This window comes from Cnephaeus nilssonii (assembly GCF_951640355.1).
Source record: "Cnephaeus nilssonii genome assembly, chromosome: 9".
Classification (NCBI taxonomy): Eukaryota; Metazoa; Chordata; class Mammalia; order Chiroptera; family Vespertilionidae; genus Cnephaeus; species Cnephaeus nilssonii.
In genome coordinates, this window is record NC_137080.1 from 37137880 (window position 1) to 37159402 (window position 21523).

Below are 21523 nucleotides of genomic sequence, written 5' to 3' on the forward strand. Positions count from 1 at the left end.
TCTCTAATTGTAAGTATTCACTACGTGATCACAGAGTGAGGTAGGGAATTTCAATCATATAGATTTTTGCTAGAACACTCTATGAGTAGAGAATCTGAAACTGCCTTCTCTCTGACCAATGAATTTAATTCTAAATCAAATTCTTATGAAATGGATATTTCTTCACCTGAACTGCCTTCTCTCTGACCAATGAATTTAATTCTAAATCAAATTCTTATGAAATGGATATTTAAGGGGTAAATGCTATATCCAAGTTCATAAGAGCTAGGCAGGGGAATGATACGAAATGGCATATCAAAATTTTCAAAAGGTTCAGAAAAAAGAGCCTATAGCCTAAACTGCTAAAAATGTAATTTTAAAATAAATGAAAGGCTTTCTAAAAATAAAATGCTGACATCAAAATTTTGAATAATTCTAATTATGAAGAATGGAGAAGTATTTAAATGAAATAGGCAACACAGAGAACTCCCCTAGAGATGGCACGTGGAATACATAACCAAGGATGATGAAGAAAGGAACATGAAGCCTAATGAACTGTGAGGGAGGAAAGTGTTACAATAGCAGGAAAGGCTCCCAAAGTTTTGCTGAGACTGAAGTTGTGCTTCAGAGCAGTACTTCTCCAAACTCAATGCACACACAGATCATTTGGAGTTCCTGTCAAAAGGCAGGTTCTGATTCAATAGAGGGGCCTGAGACTCTGCATTTATGACAACTCCTGGGTGATGTCAAAGGGGCTGGTCCTCAGACTGCTTTTTGAATAGCAAGGCTTTGGGGCATGAAAAGAACAGAAAAGGAATAAGTCTGCTTGCAGACTTATTAGTCTTTCAACATTTATTAAGCACCTGCTGTGTGTCAAGCACCGCTCGGTGTGTTAGCAATGCCATGTTAAAAATAATGACAGAGAAAGTAGAGTTACTCAGTTCCAGTTTCTATCTTTACCAGCCATGATGAGTTTCATGCTGGAAAGAGAAAAATACAAGGTAAGAGGGAACCATACACAGCCCAAGAGACAGAAGGAAGCAACAGAGCATCTCTAACAGCATTCAAGTCTTGGTACAGTTGAGATCAATACTCTTCTAAGGAATAGTAAAGAATGGAATTTAACTAGAAATGGGAAAATGTAGTCTTGATGCTCAGAGGCAAGAGGGTGATACATTCCAAAAGATAATAGAATCAAGTATTCACTAGAGATATTTTGTGAGTAACCTAAAAGGATGTAACGCCAGCTTCTTTTTATTCCCACAAATAAGCTCCAATATTGCCTGCCTCAGGTGTGTAACTCAGTGACTTCTATGAATCCACATATATTTACTCAAACAAGCCACACCAGGCTATTCTCATTTCTTTTCTGGTAGGAGAATCAGACTATCAGATCAGGGGAATGAAAAAGACATGGGATAACTGTTTAAGAGATGTGTGTGTGTGTGTGTGTGTGTGTGTGTGTGTGTGTGTGTGTGTGTGTGTGTGAGAGAGAGAGAGAGAGAGAGAGAGAGAGAGAGAGAGAGAGAGGTAAGTTCTATTTTGCAATGAGCTAACCGTGGCAGATGAGGAAAGCACAGAAGTACCAGCTAGTGTATAAGGAATTTCCTAAAGAATTTTGCTCACAATTGTCTTACTTACAAAACAAAAGAAACATTATATAAAAATGTGTTATAACTCAGAATGCATCATGTGGAGAAAAATAATTAAGAGAATTGTATTAGCGATTTGAGACCAGGCCACACATTTTTTTAAAATATTGCTAAACTGTGTTTCCCTAAGCAACACAATGCAATGCAACTTAACAATACTTTTTAAAAGTCCAACTACTCTGAGTGGGTCTCAGAAGCAAAGAAGCCCAGGAGAAATGCCTGCCCTGGGGAAGACGAGCTGCGTTGGGTGGAGGACGAGAACGTGTGAGAGGACTAAACCTGGGACGGGGACTCCTCATTACCTCCACCATCGGGTGCATTTATTCAGAGGAAGAGCACTGCACCAGGACGGAAATCTGCGTTGGGACCAGGGATCAGAGGACTGAGGCGCAAGTTGGTGCTGCTTCCTCCTTTGCATACCAGTAAGTAAGCGTCTTTTCTCTTTTTCATTCCTTAGTCCTAAGAGTGCTCAATGCCACCGGCACACATAGGAAGGTCAGCGAGATTGAAACGACTATTTAATTCCCCTAGCTAACTTGAGAGTCCTCTGAAATAACGTGTATGGACTTTAGCAAAGCAGTCGGTATCTGTAAACAAGATAGACGTGGGCAGAATGACAGCATGGTTAAGTGATGACAATATGGTAAGTTACAGCTGTTTAAATTATTGCAACCAACAATAACAAAACAATTTTAAAGTGGAAGAAGGTATCTGGTGCTATCTCACAGGGCCCTGCCAGCTACCCTATTTTATTCAACACTTTCCATCAAGGACTTGCATTAGCATCAAGATGGCCCGGCTAATTAAATCTGAAGAAGCTACAAATCTAGAGGTGAACAACTAATAAAAAGGATACATATTTAAGTACTTCTGTTTGGAAGCAAGCAGAGTGTATATGAGCATGACAAAAATGGTATAGCGAGAAGGTATGGCAGCAGGACATGTTAAAAAAGACTTGGGAGTTCTAATGGACAGGATGCTCAGAGAGTTAACAATGTGACGGCACCACTGAAAGCAGCTAATGGAAATCTAACACTTAGTGATAAAAATAGAACATCCAGGACAAAGGGAGAAATGGTCCCAGTGGCCCACAATAGTTGGCACAAATCAGACCAAGCTCTACTATCAGACACAGATCTGGGGACCACAGTTTACCAAGAACATGGCATTGACTAGAATACATACAGGAAAGGGCATTCTGAATGCTAAAGAGGCTATAGGTTAGAGAAGATGAGATTTTGAGAATGTGTGAACTTGTCTTCAAACAACATTTCCAGGGGTTAAATAACAGGTCTAAGGTCACACAGTTACACAAATTCCAACTCAGCTCTACAAAACGCTTAAGTTCACGCTCCTGTCTTGTACTGCCTTTGGTAAATTGTTCATTTCATCTGAAAATTATAATACTCATTCAACAGTCTCTAAAATAACCAGGATAGGTGGGTAACACTAACAAGTCCAAAATAAAACACTGAAATTTATCTTATAGTATTTATAAGTAATGCTTATGGGAAACATCAATTGTTGATGCCATTAACCAGTTTTTGGTTACTAACATTCTGGAGAAAAAAAGCAAAAACAGGAAACCAAATCAACTGAGAGCCATATTATCTACTTTGATAAAATTTTATTTTCAGTAGCAGGCTTATCGCTCATGCTTACTGAATCATCTAACTAGCTGAATAATCTCAGTCGAGGCACATTCTCTCTGTACCTCAGTTTCCTTTGTTTTAAATAAAATGGATGTAACGCCAGCTTCTTTTTATTCCCACAAATAAGCTCCAATATTGCCTGCCTCAGGTGTGTAACTCAAGATAATATCCTGGCTAATTTTTGCAGTAGAAAATCAAGTTTTGGTTGTTCCCAAGTTGTGTAGTAATAGCTTCAATATTTTAAGGCAGTGATTTTCAACTGATGAGCCACAAGAATTTTTTTATTTTCTTTTTTTTTTCGAGCCACAAGAATTTTTAAAACATGCAATACCTTTAAGTCAGGGGCACTGACTTATTTTCTCTTAGATTGTCAAGTTAAAAAAAAATGACAACAGCCAATACAACAATAACTGTCTGGTGTGAATGAATCAAAATTATTTTTTTGTCAGATTGGCAAAAGGTATAACATATTGTTTGATGTGCCACAAATTTTTAGTAATTAGTTTAGGTGTGCCATGAGGTGGAAAAAGTTGAAAATCGCTGCTTTAAGGTAATAGAAAATTTCAGAAAATCAACCACATTTGCTAATAGTCAATTGCATCACCAAAGCTAAATAAAGGTATTTACACTCATCTCTCATGAAATAAACATAATTAGTTCTAAATTTTCTATCAGCAAAAATTCATATAGATAAGCATTTATTAATATTAAATTTAATGTAAGAACCAGCTGTGCTTCATTTATAGGGAAAGTAAGCTTAAATATTAAGTTGGTTGGGAGAAACCAAGATGGCGGCATAGGTAAACACCTAAACTGCTGTCTTGCACAACAATTTCAAAACTACAACTAAAAGACAAAACGGACATCATCCAAGGCTGGCTGAGTGGAAATTCTACAACTAGAAGGAAGGAAAGAGAAAAGCACATTGAGACTCAGAGGAGCTGCAGGAGGCAGAGGTACCAAGGCGTGTGCATGCGGAGAGGGCGGGCAACTGAGTACGCGGCTGGCTTTCTCAAGCAGGAGGAAGACAAAAGCTCCCAATTGCACTGAACTCCAGTTCCAGGTGAGACTCTGGGGACCCAGACTAATTCAAATGTTAAAGAGGCTATAAGTTAGAAACTGAACTATCTAGCAGCGGGCGGAACTCAAGGGTGGCTTTCTCTCAGAGGTGCTTGCAGCACTTACACAGGGGCCTATTAGGGCAGGGCTGACAGGAAACCAATGCTGTCTGCTCCTCCCTGAGACTCCGCCCCATCCAAGCTGAGCACAGAGGCTTTTGCAAGTCTCCAGCACAGAAGTTCTCCCAGTGAGACCCTCAAGGATATGAAAAAGGACCAACTAAAAATTAAGCATACACTGACTGAAATAAAAAATATTATACAGAGATCTAACAGCAGACTAGAGGATTGCAAGAATAAAGTCAAAGATTTGAAATACAAAGAAGCAAAAAACACTCAACTGGAAAAGCAAGAAGAAAAAAGAATCCAAAAAGTTGGGAAGATAATGTAAGAAGCCTCTGGGACAACCTCAAGTGTACCAACATCAGAATTATGGGGGTGCCAGAAGAAGAGAGAGAGCGCAAGATACTGAAAACCTATTTGAAGAAATAATGACAGAAAACTTCCCCCGCCTGGTGAAAGAAATAGACTTACAAGTCCAGGAAGCACAGAGAACCCCAAAGAAAAGGAATTCAAAGAGGACCACACCAAGACACATCATAATTAAAATGCCAAGAGCAAAAGACAAAGAGAGAATATTAAAAGCAGCAAGAGAAAAACAGTTAGTTACCTACAAGGGAGCACCCATACGACTGTCAGCTGACTTCTCAACAGAAACTATTCAGGCCAGACAGGAGTGGCAAGAAATATTCAAAGTGATGAATAGCAAGAACCTACAACCAAGATTACTCTACCCAGCAAAGCTATCATTCAGAATTGAAGGGCAGATAAAGAGCTTCACAGATAAGAAAAAGCTAAAGGAGTTCATCACCACCAAACCAGGATTATATGAAATGCTGAAAGGTATTCTTTAAGAAGAGGAGGAAAAAGAAAAAGGTAAAGATAAAAATTATGAACAACAAATACATATCTATCAACAAGTGAATCTAAAAATCAAGTGAATAAAAAATCTGATGAACAGAATAAACTGGTGAATATAATAGAATCAGGGGCATAGAAAGGGAATGAACTGACAATTCTCGGGGGGAAGGGGGTGTGGGGGGTGCGGGAAGAGACTGGACAAAAATCGTACACCTATGATGAGGAGGGGGGGCGTAAGGGCAGAGGGTGGGGTGGGAACTGGGTGGAGGGGAGCTATGGGGGAAAAAAGAGGAACAATTGTAATAATCTGAACAATAAAGATTTATTAAATTAAAAAATATATTAAGTTGGTTATTCCAATAACAAATTTGAGAAACATATAAACTCTGACACTTCCTTAATATTTTCAAGGTTCCTGAAGTAACAGAATTTGATAATAGCTGTAGCATCAGTACATAATTAGTACAGACTACCAATGACCCCTCTAGTGTTTAGGAGGCATCGGGGCACAAATAAGGGCTATATCAAACTGATGCTAGGAGAGAAGAGCATTATGAAAGAGAAATTGACATGTGAGCAGAATGGACGAGGCTCCAACCTCATATATGTGAAAATGCTGCTCCTGTGGCAAAATGGATTATATGAGTACATGGCAACTCAATTAAAAACATGAACGGGTCTTCTCATTAAATCCTCACAATGACTGTGAGTATGTCCCATCATATTTTGCAGACCAGGAGAAAGGTTAAGTAACAAGTCCAAGATCACACAAATGCAAAGGCTCCAACTCAAGTCTACCCGACCTTGAGGCCTACACTACAGGGTGTGCTGTTAAAATGCTTCAGGTAAACCGTTCGTTTGTTTTGAGAATATTAATTCCAATTTAACTGTCATCAGAATAACCTGTACTGGTGAATGACCCCAGAAAGCCCATATTAAGTGGTAGGGGTGACGGGCGTGGCATCTGCCACGAAAGTCACTGCTCTCGCCTCCTGTGCTTTCTGGAGGAAAGAACACCAAAGTGATGCCACTGAGACCCCACACTTGGAAAGCCAAAGACTGACTCCCCAGGTGTCAGAACTGTGCAGAGTTTCAAGTTTGTAGGAAGCACTCAAAGATGATGTTGATGGTTTGCTGTAGTGGAGCCATAACTTACGTTCACTGATGAAGTTCTGAAACTTTTTATCTTATGGAAAAGGCAAAACACCAAGTGTTAACAACAATTTCCCAAAGCTACTATGAGGACCTCAAAGGTGCCAAATTTCTCATGGCAAACATGTAGGATCGCTTACTACTTAGCCTATGTCCGTGGTCGGCAAACTGCAGCTCGCGAGCCACATACGGCTCTTTGGCCCCTTGAATGTGGCTCTTCCACAAAATACCACAGCCTGGGCGAGTCTATTTTGAAGAAGTGGCGTTAGAAGTTTAAGTTTAAAAAATTTGGCTCTCAAAAGAAATTTCAATCGTTGTACTGTTGATATTTGGCTCTGTTGACTAAGAGTCTGCCGACCACTGGCCTATGTGATTACTTCTCAAAAAGAAAAATTATCTCATTTTCAAAATAATATCAAATCTCTGAGATAGGAAGAAAAATACCTTCTTCTTGTTGGTAAAAGGCTCATGGTGTTTTTATGATGCAGATAAAAATCTGTTGGGAGTTCCCAGAGATGAGGTTTTCCTTCAGTGGGATGGAAAACTCCCAGGAAGAGATTAATGGAATCCTGTCTATCAGCATCTAAAAAGCAAAAATACGTATTTCAGAAATTCCATTGCCGACATATACAACTCAGAGAATGTTTTCTCAGGAGGATATGGGAACAACTGTGATTTCACAGAATACGCCTTTGAAAATAATACTATTTATACTTCAAAAATCACACACACAAACAAAATGTAAACAGTCACCAAGTTTTTGAGCAGAATTCAAAATTTGCTTCAAAATGTATCCTTTTACTCCATACCTCTCATAATATAGAGGATGGTGCATATAAACTGCTTTTTGAATTTTGAGAGAGTCTTAAAAATCTTTAAACACTGCCATAATACCATAGTGATTTTATTTTTAGAATAAAGCATATTCTCACCCTTTGTTAGTTTTCTTGAAACAAATACATCTGCACTTTATTGCAAAGACAAGCAGAGACAGCAGAAACAAATAAAATAACACAATTACTACCCATATTCTGTTGCACAACCTTGAACAAGTTGGTTTTGCATAGTGCCACTTTTAGTCCTTGGAAAGGTATTCTCCATTTCTTTAGCAGAGATATGTTTACATTGTCTGTTTCTCCCCCACCCCCAGCTGTTGACTTGGGCCATCCCTTTTGTGTTTGATAATGAAGGCAGAGTGGGCACACAGATAACAGCCTCATTCTAACTATTCAACCACTCCAAAATTACTGAAAATTAAAAAAAAAAGTATTTCCCCTTCCTTTTCTAATTAAGTCTTGGTAAAATGATGATGAGCACTGAGGTGATCTCATGAACCACCCTTCCCATTCTGCACCCTTTTCTCCTAGCATCCTTCATTCTTCCCCTCATTTCCTTCTTTCCATTCTTGTCTCAGCCCTGTGTATTCAAGTTTGGGGCAGACATCCACAATGTAATAATGACCTCTTTCTAAGAATGAGTACGGAACTCAAAAGATAGCACAGCAGTAATGACTGCTTTTGAAATAACATAACATTATCAGGAAATCAACTTTCTTCCAACAGCAGTTGTGAACACAGATATAATCTGAAATTAGCAACATTGTTCTCATTGGGCTATTTGGTCGCTTCAGTAAAAGCAATAAATGAAATATGGTACATCAAGCATGTATTCGAGTTATTACTATTTTCACAGGAAGCATCCCATTAAAACACCACTTACCTGTCAAGCTAACACTAATATGTAAAAGGCATGTGTTTATATGCTGAATATATTTGGGTGATTTTTGTCATTTGCTGGGAGAAAATATCAAATATTAAATGATGCAGGCATTCTCGCATCCTCTTTACACAATACAAAAGTAAACATACTGCTCTCACAGTAATTACGTTCTTTATGCTTCTAGAATAGCTTTAATGGCTCTTATTAACTCATCTATGCGGTACCTCAAAATATCTTAATTCTATCTAGAAAAGCTTTCCATTTTTCAGTTATGTTTTCAAGGAGTGTCTTTCATCCTTTAAAACTAATAGTAGCTTCCTTTAATTTGAAGCAAATATGATAAAATGCAGGATGTGAGAAAAATAACTAAATAAAGGATATTCTTTCAAAGGTGCATAATGAAGACTTCTTGAATGCACTGCTGGTTTGTTTGGTTTTTTACTATGGAGTTTATGGTTACTTACTAAGCCTCGACGATCACGCCAGGCCTCATGAACCTGAGGATGTTTTCCTGGCTACTTTCAACTGCAAACAGGACATTCACCCTCAGGAAGACCGTGGTACTTTGGATATGGACAAGAGCTTAAAACAGGTAGATTCTCAGTAGGACAAAATGATTATTATTATTTTTTTAAATATATTTTATTGATTTTTTACAGAGAGGAAGAGATAGGGATAGAGAGTTAGAAACATCGATGAGAGAGAAACATCGATCAGCTGCCTCTTGCACTCCCCCTACTGGGGATGTGCCCGCAACCAAGATACATGCCCTTGACGGGTATCGAACCTGGGACCCTTGAGTCCGCAGGCCGACGCTCTATCCACTGAGCCAAACCGGTTTCGGCTATTTTTTTTTTTTTTTTTTTTTTTTTTTTTTAGAGAAAGGTAGGGACCCCGTTTATTAACACTAGTGGACTCGGGGAATAATTTCCAAATCAGAGTGAAGAAAATGATTATTTTTGTACTCAATCATTCTTTAAAGGGAAAAAAAATATATGTGCCATTTAAACTCCGTTCAAGCAGCTAAACATTAACCAGTTTTATTATACACTGTATCTAAACAGATCAGGCTTGCCATGACTTGGTGTGGCAGTGGCTAGAGCACTGGCCTGCATACCGAAGGGTCTCCAGTTCAAGGGCACCTATCTGGGTTGTAGGTTCACACCCTGTTCCTGGTCAGGGCGAATGCGGGAGGCAACCAGTCAAGGTGTCTCAATTCCAGGTAGGGGCATATGCCCGGTTGCAGGCTCCATCCCCAGCAGGGGCATGCAGGAGGCGGACAATAATGTTTCTCTTTCATTGATCTCTCTCTCCCCCTCTCCTTTCCTCTCTCTAAAATCAATAAAAGCGCATGTATTTTGAGCTGCTAAGTTTTTAGTAATTTGTTATACAGCATAGAAAACTGATACACTTGAGCAGTTGTACAGCAAACTGGCTTTGCATTTTCTCTGGTCATAAAAAACACTGAAAGATGACTCTTTTGTGGATGCTTCCAAGCCCACTTCAAAAGTTCCCACCACCAGAGACTCTCTTACAGTTCCCGTGGTGTGGGCACATGCATCTTTTCATATCAGTCCGTTTCTTGCAACTCCTTCCTTACGAATTCAGTGATCACCCGCTGGTTCTTGCTGCTAGGTCCCTCTGACCAGGACGTAGGCCAACCCCATGCCAGCACCCTCCCCCATGGCCACCAGTAAACATTCAAGGACCCTTTGGTCCAGCCAACTTTACAAGGGTAGGCAATTCCAACGCGGCAGCCCTCTCCTCAGCCTGTCCCGCTGCTTCAGCTTTGCAGCACAGCAGTCCAAAGCCAGCAGCTCCGTGGGGTCCCTCCAACAGCAGGACACTGCCCCAAGCTTGCCAGGGTCCCGCTGAAGCCTGCTCTCTCTAGGCTGCAGTAAAGGAGTCAGCAGTAACAGTCACTACAAGGCAACGGCTCACTTCAGAGAATCTCTTTACCAATCTTTCTTCTCCACATGCTGTACACTTTTTTATCCCTGACCTGGTTCATGAGCCTGACTCACAGATTCAGTCACTGCACATGCTTCTGCAAATTCTGCGCCTGGGGATTTGCCTCACAATCACTTTAGTCTGTGAAATCTATTGCATTGGAAATTCCATCAGTATGGAGGCAGGAAAAGTGCCACTTTAACAACTTGTTACTGTTAGTATTTGCAAGTCACAAATAAGAAAATAACTTAGTGTTAATGTTACCATTCATTTCTAGCTATTTTTTTTAAATCTGTGATATTTACATTCTTAGGCAATTGTCAAGACATGAATCCTATTTAAAAAAATAATGATTTACCCTGGTCGGCATGGCTCAGTTGGTTGGGTGTCAGTTTGATTCCCAGTCAGGGCACATGCCCAGGTTGTGGGCTCAATCCCCAAATGAGAGTGTGCAGGAGGCAGTAGATTGATATTTCGCTATCATATTGATATTTCTCTCTCTCTCTTCCTTCACCCTCCCTCCCTCTCTAAAAATCTATTTTAAAATCTTTTTTTCTTTTTTTTTAATATATTTTTTATTGATTTTTTTACAGAGAGGAAGGGAGAGGGATAGAGTTAGAAAGATCGATCAGCTGCCTCCTGTACACCCCCCACTGGGGATGTGCCCGCAACCAAGGTACATGCCCTTGACTGGAATCGAACCTGGGACCCATCAGTCTGCAGGCCAATGCTCTATCCACTGAGCCAAACCAGTTAGGGCTAAAAATCTTTTAAAAATAATAATAATGATTCAATGCCCTCAAACATTTTTATCTACACACTAGAGGCCCAGTGCATGAATTCCTGCATGGGTGGGGTCTGACCGGACCGGCCCCGATCGAGAGGAGGAGATGGCGGGAGTTTGGCTGGCCAGCCCACTCCGATCGGGGTGGTGGGGGCTGATTGGTGATAGAGCTGGCCAGGGGGAGGGACTGTGGGTGGTTGTCTGGCTGGCTCCACCCCTGATTGGGGTAGGGGGGCCGATCGGGGGCAGGGCCAGCCAGGGGGAGGGGCCACAGGCAGTTGGCTGGCTGGCCCTACCCCTAATCGAAGTGGGGGGCTGATTTGGGGTGGGGGCAGGTAGAAGGAGGGGCTACAGGAGGTTGGCCAGCCAGCCCTGCCCCCTATTGGGGTAAGGGGGCGATCAGGGGTAGGGCCAGCCGGGGGAGGGGCTACGGGAGGTTGGTTGGCCTGCCTCACCCCGGATTGGGCCAGTTCCCTGGCTGCAGGGGGCATTATAGCGACCGGTTGTTCTGGTTGTTACAGCGTTCCGGTTGTGGGCTTTTTATATACATATAGACTAGAGGCTATGTTCACAAATTCGTGCATGGGTGGGGTCCGGCTGGCTCCGCCCCTTCAGGCTGGTTGGACAGCCACAGTGCATGTCATAGTGACTGGTTGTTCCAGTCGCTTGGCTTTTATATATATATATATAAATAGATAGTAAGCAGAAATACAGAGACAGAAACAGGGAATCAATATATGTTGTAAATAACTTTTGCATTATGTAAAAGTTCCAATTATGGGTGGCAAAATGCAAACATGCCTATTTAAAATACAAAGTTTATTCATGCATTTGTTGAACGAATGATTATTGAGCACCTTCTAAGTGACAGATTATATTTTATTTAATCTTTTTAAACATCTAATTTTGAATTTTACTTAACCAGATAGCTAAAAAAACAAAACAGTATACATATATATATATATATGTATATGTGTGTATATACACACACACACACACACACACACACACACACACACACACATATATGAAGAAAAAATGCCCATTGGGATAAGTCTTAGAAGTGCTTAATGCTCCAGAATTACCTGAAAAAGCATTGCTGTAATACCTAGACAGGGTCTGCATGATATCTTTTGAGTGCTGGGTCCATGGTGCTATTTTTCTGTAGGTTTTTACACGATGAACAAGTTGAGAGCCGCCATACTGAAGGGACAGGGTATCCCCATGATCTTCATAGAGTTCCTCAAATAACCTAAGCAAAATAAATACAAACATTAAAGAATTTTAGAAAAAGTATTACGCATTATTCACTTAGTCACAGACTCAAAACAAGGCTTTTACTGTATAAATTCTCTGAACCATTCCTTTCAAGTAGACCCTTCAACATTTTGAAGAGAAATACAAATGCAAAATATTTTATATTTTACAGTAATTGTCTAATGAGCAACAAAGTCACAGAAAACACTAAAAAGGAAGCGGGACACCAAAAACAACCCACTAAAGCCAGACGGTTCTCCCTTATTAAAAGATGTCTAACTATCTGCAGCCTGTCAGATCAATTTACCTCCCACAGTGGAATTTTCTGTTCTCTCTGAATTGCCTTTTGAGAAGAAGGACATGCTCTGATCACACACAGATAGGCCATATTCTTTCATGAAAATACAAGGTTGAAACTTATGTTTCTTCTAGTGCCTCTTAAAGACTTTCAATGCAGTGATAACTGTGGATCTGGCTACTTGAAAGCTGATCACTTCCCTTGACAGTCTTTCTGACTATTGCAGATGACCAATAACAGCTCTCACTGTATTTTCAAGAAATAATACTTCATGCAATGCCATGGATCCAATGCACAGTGAAGAAAACAATCCTTAATGAGGAATCAATTATTTATATGTCTTCTATTTTTAAGTTCAAAATGTATGAAGGCACATTTTTTTTCCTAATGTAATCTGGACTTTTTTAAAAACCCACTAGTTAGGATTTATTTACTTTGGATTTGTCTAAAGGACATGGTGTTTATTGATAATTAACAAAAAAATCATAGCAACAATACACAAGTATTTAATAGAAATATTTATTACAGAATTAACTTGGGTAATAAGCAACATAATTTTTGAGAAGCTAAAAGTACAAACGAGTTCATAAAAGTCCTTATTCTTAATCAGGTTTGCTTTCTGTCATTACCAGCATTCAAAAGGCAGAAACTAAGGCTTACCTGACTGCATCTGTATCAAACTGCAGATTAGGCTTGTCAATCAATCCCAAGGAATACAGCTGATAAGCCAAAGCACATTTTCCTACCATAAACTGCGCTGTGTTGGTGCGATCTAAACAGTCCACACAGTTGGTTCGAAGAACACCAGTCTAAAAGAGAAATACCTCAAGACTTTTAGTCATTATTCAGTCAGCAAAATGACTTCCATCCTACTTGGATCTCTTTTCTTTAAGAAGGAGAAGAAATCTGTAGGCAGGGTATTATTCCTGAACAAATAATGAACACTTCTTAAATTATGAAAGGTCATAGTTGCTGCTCATTTATTGTTACAACAGCATCATTACACCTTCTAGTCTATATTTGAATTTTCTTCCTTAGTTTAACAAGATAAAACACATAACTAACATTTTCCACATGTACCAATTAGTAAAATATGTGCTTTTTTCCTGATATGTTTCCTTTACTGCACAAATCAAGTATTCAGTGGTTGAAGCCATATTACCCTTAAAGCATAATTAATGTATATAGTGATCATACCTGGCTCATTTTCCGAAGTCATTCTAACTTATTCTTTTCACATTTTGGCTTATGTTTCTATTTCCAATAATAAAATTTATAATATATAGAAAAAAAATCTGTGGGCCATTATTATTTTAGCTGTATATCCTTTGTAGGAGTTAAGCACCAGCAGTAAGGCTTTTAAAAATTATTCCCAAATAAATTAATAATTCTGCATTAAATAAGAAGTATGTCTCTCAATGGTTGCTTTCAGAAAACGTCATATACTATGATACAGATTCTATTCATTATTTATATAATGTTGTCTATACCTGCAGGCGACCAGTGGGGATCACACATCCTCCTAGATCATTCCACCTGTTTAAAAAAAACATGCTTTTAAAAAATTTTAATAATATAACCTGTATTCATTTTTGTTACTAGATCATATTGAGAATCAAACCAATAGAGGAGCCAACATAATCAGCTATTCTGCTTACTTTCATTCTTTTGGGAAAGTTAGTATGCAAATAAACTGAGATGGAAGGCTCCCCTCAAAGAAAGGAGCATCTGGGCTTGTCCCACGGCCCCACACTCCGGCGTTCTGTCACCCATCTTCAACCCAAACTTCTCTTGCTTTAACTTAGGTGGATTTCTTGCTTGAATCCAGAGATGAGTAACAGTTGCAGGGCATCTTTCTAATAAAATAAGAATAAAATCTTCCCAAGCCTATCTTCTCCCCTCAATGTGAGGATTCTCTACCTCCTCCAGCTTTTCTTCATGGAGCTTCGTTACATTCCTTAGGTGGTTTTTGCAGACTTCCTTATTATTTTCCTTCCCACGTACGTTCTTCTCCACGTGGTAGTGACTGCATGGGGATATGTTCTAAGTATGCTATCATGATATTAATATTTTATTTTAGTTATTTAAAAGAAGACAATGCAGAAAAGAGTTAGCATAGCAGGCCTGACTGCTATCCTCAGGAAGGCCTGCTTACAAGGTTGGCCGCTGGCTGGCTTCAGTGAACTTGAGTTCTCACCATCCCAAAACAGACATGAGTGACTCACTGGGTCTAAACTGTTTGTAGAAATAATACGGTTTTGCTGATATCCCCTTTCCTTCTGGGAGTCTGGAATGTTGGTACATACAAAGCAGACTGCCTACGGGACCAGCCTCCAATACAAACAAACAAACAGACAAACAAAAAACCTGGCACTGCTTGGTCAGTGTGGCTCAGCGGTTCAGGATCGATCTATGAACCAGGAGGCCATGCCCCACACTGACCAAGGATACATGCCGGGGTTGCAGGCCCGATCCCCAGTGTGAGGTGGGCAGGAGGCAGCCGATCAATGATTCTCTCATGATTGATGTTTCTATCTCTCTCCCCCCCTCCCTTCCTCTCTGAAATAAAAATATATTAAACAAACAAATAAACAAACCAAAACCTGGCACTGAATCTCTAATAATTTGTCCTCACTGGCAACACACGCTGTCACAATAAGTTGCTTGGGGAATTAAGCATGTTCTGTGTGACTCTCCTAGGAGGGGACGCTGGAAGCTTGCATCTGATTTCCTCTGGACTTTGCCCAGGTGCCTTTTCCCTTTGCTGATTTTGCTTTGCATCCTCTCTCTGTAATACGTCACAGTCATGAGTGTAATTGGCTGAGTCCTTTGAGTTCTTCTAGGGAATCACTGTGCCAGGCAGTGGTCTGGGAAACCTCTATTACCGGTGTCATAAAATTCAAACTATAAAAAGGATTACCCCTAAAGACATACACACTAGTAGTTTGTTGTATTTTTGTTTTTTAATATATTTTTTTTATTGATTTCAGAGAGGAAGGGAGAGGGAGAGAGAGATAGAAGCATCAATGATGAGAGAGAATCACTAATCGGCCGCCTCCTGCACGCCCCGCACTGGGGATCGAGCCCGTGACTCGGGCATGTGCCCTGACCAGGAATCAAACCATGACCTCCTGGTTCATAGGTCAATGCTCAACCACTGAACCACACCAGCCAGGCAGTTGGTTGTTGTTTTTTGCATTGTTTTTTTTTAACCATTATAGTTAATTTTGTTAACTGAAAATATCTAACATGGGTTCCTTAAAAGGTAAATAAAACATAGATCCTTGATCTGAGATGCTCACAAAATATTTTAATACATAATGGTAATGAAGAAATATTTGTGAGCAAATGACTAACTATAGTACAATGATAAATATTATTTTCATTAAAATATTAGTACTTCATCTATAAGAAAAAAATTTTCCTGTCCTATTTAATACTGAAAAATAGAATTCACTGTAGAAAATTTTACTTTACAGAAATATTTCATATCATGATTATTCCATGAAGCAAGATACAAAGACTCCATGGCTCCCATGTCAAGGCATAGAACCCTTGAGGAAATCTGATGCCCACATGAGCGTTCCTTACACAGTCACACGAGCAGCTTGTCTCGTCTCCCCAAAGGAATAAATTCATCCATCTTCCAAGCAGCACAAACTGCTCATATTTAAAATATTTTTAACCCATAGAGAAAAATTCTTTAATTTATTTTAAGGTTTTAAACACCATACATACTTTTCATCTGGCCGCAAAATGCTACAGTAAGAATCAGGGCGGTTTACAAAGAAACCTGTTTTCTTCACCACATTCTCTGCGATCACATTCAGGCGATCCAGAACATTACACAGCTTGCTGCGGACAGGAGGAAGAACAAGAAGAGTGAGAAGAACCCAAGTTTTAATACCTATTTATCCTCACATCTAAAGCAAATAAAGTCGATAGTAATGATTTTCAGGGATTTCATCTTTAAAATCTCTGGTGTGTACTCAATAGGGACATTGTAGCAATTTCTAGAATATAAAGTATATTCAATAACTAATAAGATTTGGTGCAAAGGGACACGAAGGGCCTGTAAATTAATATAAACTATTGGCAAACCTTCCTCTTGGCATATTACATCCCTGCAAGAGCTTTCCCAAAGCCTTGCACTCCTCATATCAGTCACATCAATGCCCGTTCATAAAATGACTAAAATGACTGTGAAAACAGCACAATGCATAATGTGGGTGGCGGCTGAAGAAAAGACTGGAAAATTAATTAACATGAATGGCACCACCCTGTAATCAGGCTTATTATACTTAGGGAAAGTGTGTTGTGGGTGTATCTAACTACATTTAGAAAAAGGTATTATTTAGAAAAAGGTATAATGAGTTAAGTGCAAAACAATAAAGTAACATTTTTTAAAAAGACCTCAAAATAAACCCACTGTTTGTATGATGCCTAGTAAATGAGTAAAAAGACAATGCAAAGTTAATGAAAGAAAGTTCTTTGGAGATGTTCTGAATCGGATCATGACAAGTAAAAGAAGTGGGAACGCACCCTTGGTAGAAGTGGAGGAAATGGGGGGATGAGGGGAATAACAAGAACAAAGACTCAGGAATGGGACCCTGGCTGCCACATCGGGGGCAGAGCATGAATTTCAGTTTTTCAGGAACAGAACAGCCCAGAAAATAAAAACATTATTATATTCTGGAACCAACCCAGTAATGAGTTTTAACATTACATCTAGTAGTGTGGATTTACTATAAACACTGGGGAGCTACTGCAGGTTCATCCATGAGTGATATCATCTAAAAGGTGTCAGAGAAAGCGACTAAACAGGGCCAGAGAATAAAATAGAAAAAAGTGAAATGAGTGCCTTTATGGAAAGGGAGTGGAGTAGAGATCTTCTGAAATGACTAGCTAGTTCAAAGAGAATTTATGAACGGTATAAAAAGTGGGCCAGAAGCCCTAGCTGGTTTGGCTCAGTGGCTAGAGCATAGGCCTGTGGACTGGGGGGTCCTGGGTTCTAATCTGGTCAGGGGTACATGTCCAGGTTGCAGGCTCAGTCCCCATTGAGTGGGGGGGGGGGGGGGGGGGATGTAGGAGGCAGCCAATCAATGATTCTCTCTCATCACTGATGTTTCTATCTCTCTCTCCCTCTCCCTTCTTCTGTGAAATCAATATATATATATATATATATTTTAAAGTGGACCAAAAAAAGAATTGGTCTATTAATTTAAGCTCTCAACAGCCCTTCAGCAGGTTCATAAAAGGAATTGAAAGAGTAACATTTACTTTACCATAGAGATCCGCTTTCTGCTCTTTGATGTCATAAGAAAAGGAAACTATCACTACCAGACAGGTTAATATCTACTCACCTTTTGGTGTACTTGGCCATATCCCAAGGAATGTAAATAATGGTGTGCTCAGGAGGCAGAAACTGGTTGAGGTACGTCACAGCAGCTACAAGTTCTTCACTCAGAATTCTCTCATGCTTTCTTTTCTCTCGTTCCTTTGTCAAATAGTAAACATTTTCAGTGTTCTAATTACTTTAAATCAGAGGAACAGAGTTTTAACATTTTTACTTTTCACACAAGACAAGACAAAAAGCCTAAGTCTTAAAGATACTGACATGAAACCTGCCTATGAAAATTAAAAGGCTGTGGCACATCTACACCATGGAATCCTATGTGGCTGTAAAAAGGAAGGAGCTCTCACCCTTTGTGATAGCATGGATGGACCTGGAGATTATTATGAAAAGCAAAATAAGCCAGTCAGAGAAAGACAAATATCACATGCTCTCACTCACATGTGATTACTTTTTAGTTGTCATGAAATTAATTAGATAACCACTGTGGAAACAAAAAAGAGTATCTATTTTGTACAGCTAAATAAATCAAATGGAGAAATTAGAAAAGAGTTGCTTTAAAACAGTGTTATATCAGTTCAGGATACACATATTTAGCTTATTTTTGCATCTGAGAAAATTAAATTATATATCTGGAATTTTTCTCAAAAGCACTTAAATCAACTAGGGAAACAAAAACTTTTTTAACCATTCTTATGTCAAATCTGACATTTTATGAGACGGAGAGAAAAGATTATTTAATCAACCTTTGATCATCTCTATGCAAAGAATCTGCATTATGCACTGTCTGTCCACGGTGGTAGTGGATGGGTTAGTCAACCTCCTTAGGGTCACAGACCCCTTTAACGACCAAATGAAAACTTCACATATATAAGTGATTTTGCATAACATTTCAAAGGATTCAGAGCCCCTATAATGGCCATCCAGGGCCCCAGATTAAAAACCTCTGATGTAGAGGAGAAACCAAGATGACGGCATAGGTAAACACCTGAACTACTGCCTTGCACAACAATTTCAAAACTACAACTACAAGACAAAACGGACATCATCCAGAACCACAGGAAGGCTGGCTGAGTGGAAATTCTACAACTAGAAGGAAAGAGAAAAGCACACTGAGACTCAGAGGCGGTGCGGAAGTAAAGGCAGAGGTACGGAGATACGCATGTGGAGAGGGCTGGCAACTGAGTACACGGCTGGCAGAGGTTGGGGTGGGAACCGGGTAGAGGGGAGCTATGGGGGAAAAAAGAGGAACAATTGTAATAATCTGAACAATAAAGATTTATTGATAAAGCAAACAAACAAACAAACAAACAAAAAAACCTCTGATGTACAGTTATGCTTGATCTCAGGTTGACTTTCTATGGACCCCCGTAGCAGCATTGAAGGCATATGGATTGCTGCAAAATGTCTGTCAACCAGTGCCTCAAATTTCCACAATCAAGATATGGGGGTTAGGGGTGGGGAGCTCACAACACAGGGTAAAATAGAAAAGAAATTAAGGAAAGTATTTCACTTTAGAACTTCATATAGAGGCAGAATAAAGAGTAAATATCCTTGGTATCATTCTACACACACACACATTCTTTGACTCCTTAATCACAAGTTAATGAGGATGTCTTGCCAGTGAACTGAATAAATATCCTCTTTTATCCTACGAATAAAATAATGACAAAAACAACAAAATTTTATATCTATTCCACAAGTCAGTCACTTAATCTCCAAACTATTTTTAGTTAATCTCTAGTTATTGTCAGGACTTTTATGACAATGGAAAAATAGACTGGCCTTTAAATATTAAAACAAAAACAAAAACCAAATGTACTTCTGAGAAATCTGGGCAAGAGAACACTTTACAAATCACATGTATCAGATATCATTTCCTGAATCTGTATATTTAATAGAAAATTATTTCAAAGGTCATAGACTGAATCTCCATTTAACTATAGCTTCTAACCAACTATCAGTCATCTAGAACATCAAGAATATCTACAATTTAGGTGAATATTTATATTCCAATAATACCTTATAATTTAGTGTTTTAGCAATAACTTATTTTTATACTATCAACATTTTATTTTCTATACATTTGCTAGAAAAGTGTTCATGACGGTCTTTATTATTAGAGCTGTCTTACTTTAATTTTTCAATTATGTATATTATAGCTACTGTTCCAATACTAGGCTGAAGTTACAGATCATCCAGCTATTGCCTTATATTGTTCTGAGTTGATAGGGGGAGAGACGTGAAAATGAAATTTCTGAATTAATGTGAACAAAAGTCTAGAAAATGATGCACCTACTATCTGAATGATTTATTTTACAAAGTCAACCCCTGGTAGGATGCAATAATTACATAAACCAAAGAGCAACAAAGGGAGAAGTGAAGCTGACTGCCTCACTGTCCAAGGCTTCCCCTCCCTACCATCCTCCCACTTTTAGGCCATGTTCCTCCAAACCCTTGATTTCAAACACACACACACACACACACACACACACACACACACACACACACACACACTCAGCCCTGCACCCTACTGTTCTCTGAAATCCCGTGAACATAATTCCTCCCTCAGTGTTTCAGATTTCCTCCTTTCCTCCATACCTGATCATCCCTTTTCTTTCCTGTGCTTCACAGGGGATCTCAAATGGATCCTCCCCACAGTCTTTTAAACACATCACCATGATCTCTTTTTTAAAATTGATAAAAAACACCAACTGTCTTCATTTTTCACTAGGTACTCCCCCCATAGGAAGTGCTCCCCAGCAGGGGCGGGGTACTGTACTCACTGCCACCGCTGCTCACCTTCACCCCACGCCTCGGTCTGCTCCAGTCAGTACCCTGCTAACACCAATGAGCATTTCTGCCCTTTTCATCTGACTTGACCCGTCAACATTTCCCACTGTTGACCACTTAGTTTCTTCATCATGAAACATGTCTTCTCTGGCTTTTCATGACATAGCACTCATTTGGTTTTCCACCTACTTTTATCTGTTTTTCCTCTTATTCCCTAATAGACTCAGACAGCTCTAACTGAACACTAAGAGCTGGAGGTCCTCAAGACTGGACCAAAGGCTCTTTCCTCTTCCTACGCTATAGCCTCTATATGGGCATCCCATCTGCAACCACGCCTCAGCACCTGTAACAGATTAATCATAAAAGTCACATCTTGGCCAGACCTCTCCTCTGAGCTTCCAACTCGCAAACCGAACACCTATTTGCCACCTCCTCTTAGAGGACTCCGATCCACATAAACCTCAGCATGTCCAAACCATACTCACCATCTTGCCCCACAGACTGAGCCGGCGTTCCCTATGTCAGTGGATGGCATCTCCATCCGCCCACCCGAGTAAGTAAAAAACCTGAGAATCAAGCCTGACATCTCTCTCTCCCTCACCTTAAATCCTGCCCTTCACCAAATCCACCCACTTCTCTCTTCCTCCACCCACTTCTCTCATCTCTATCACACCAACTCTAGGAGAAACCAGAGTCACCCCTTTTCTGGATAATTATAATAGCCTCCTATGTGGTCTTCCAGCATTGACTTCAGCCTGTCCTCTATGTGGAGGTCAGAACAATCTTTTCAAAACATAAATCTAGTCACGATCCTCTCAACCATGCAGAATCTTCAATGGCTTTCCGTTGCTCTCAGGATAAAGACCAGCCTTAAGGCACCCTACAAGAACTCTCT

The 21523-nt window shown here is 39.7% G+C and overlaps 1 protein-coding gene across 1 annotated transcript in view; it reads right to left on the reverse strand.

The window, feature by feature from the left end:
* The window catches only part of FIG4 (FIG4 phosphoinositide 5-phosphatase), a 94525-nt gene that overhangs the window by 39000 nt on the left and 34002 nt on the right, over positions 1-21523 (reverse strand). Inside the window, exons 11-16 of the mRNA XM_079779971.1 lie at positions 17846-17979; positions 16221-16337; positions 13973-14018; positions 13143-13291; positions 12013-12179; positions 6919-7057 (exon numbers count right to left, since the gene is read on the reverse strand). Of these exons, the coding sequence (XP_079636097.1) occupies positions 6919-7057; positions 12013-12179; positions 13143-13291; positions 13973-14018; positions 16221-16337; positions 17846-17979 (752 nt within the window). The remainder of the gene's footprint in view (positions 1-6918; positions 7058-12012; positions 12180-13142; positions 13292-13972; positions 14019-16220; positions 16338-17845; positions 17980-21523) is intronic.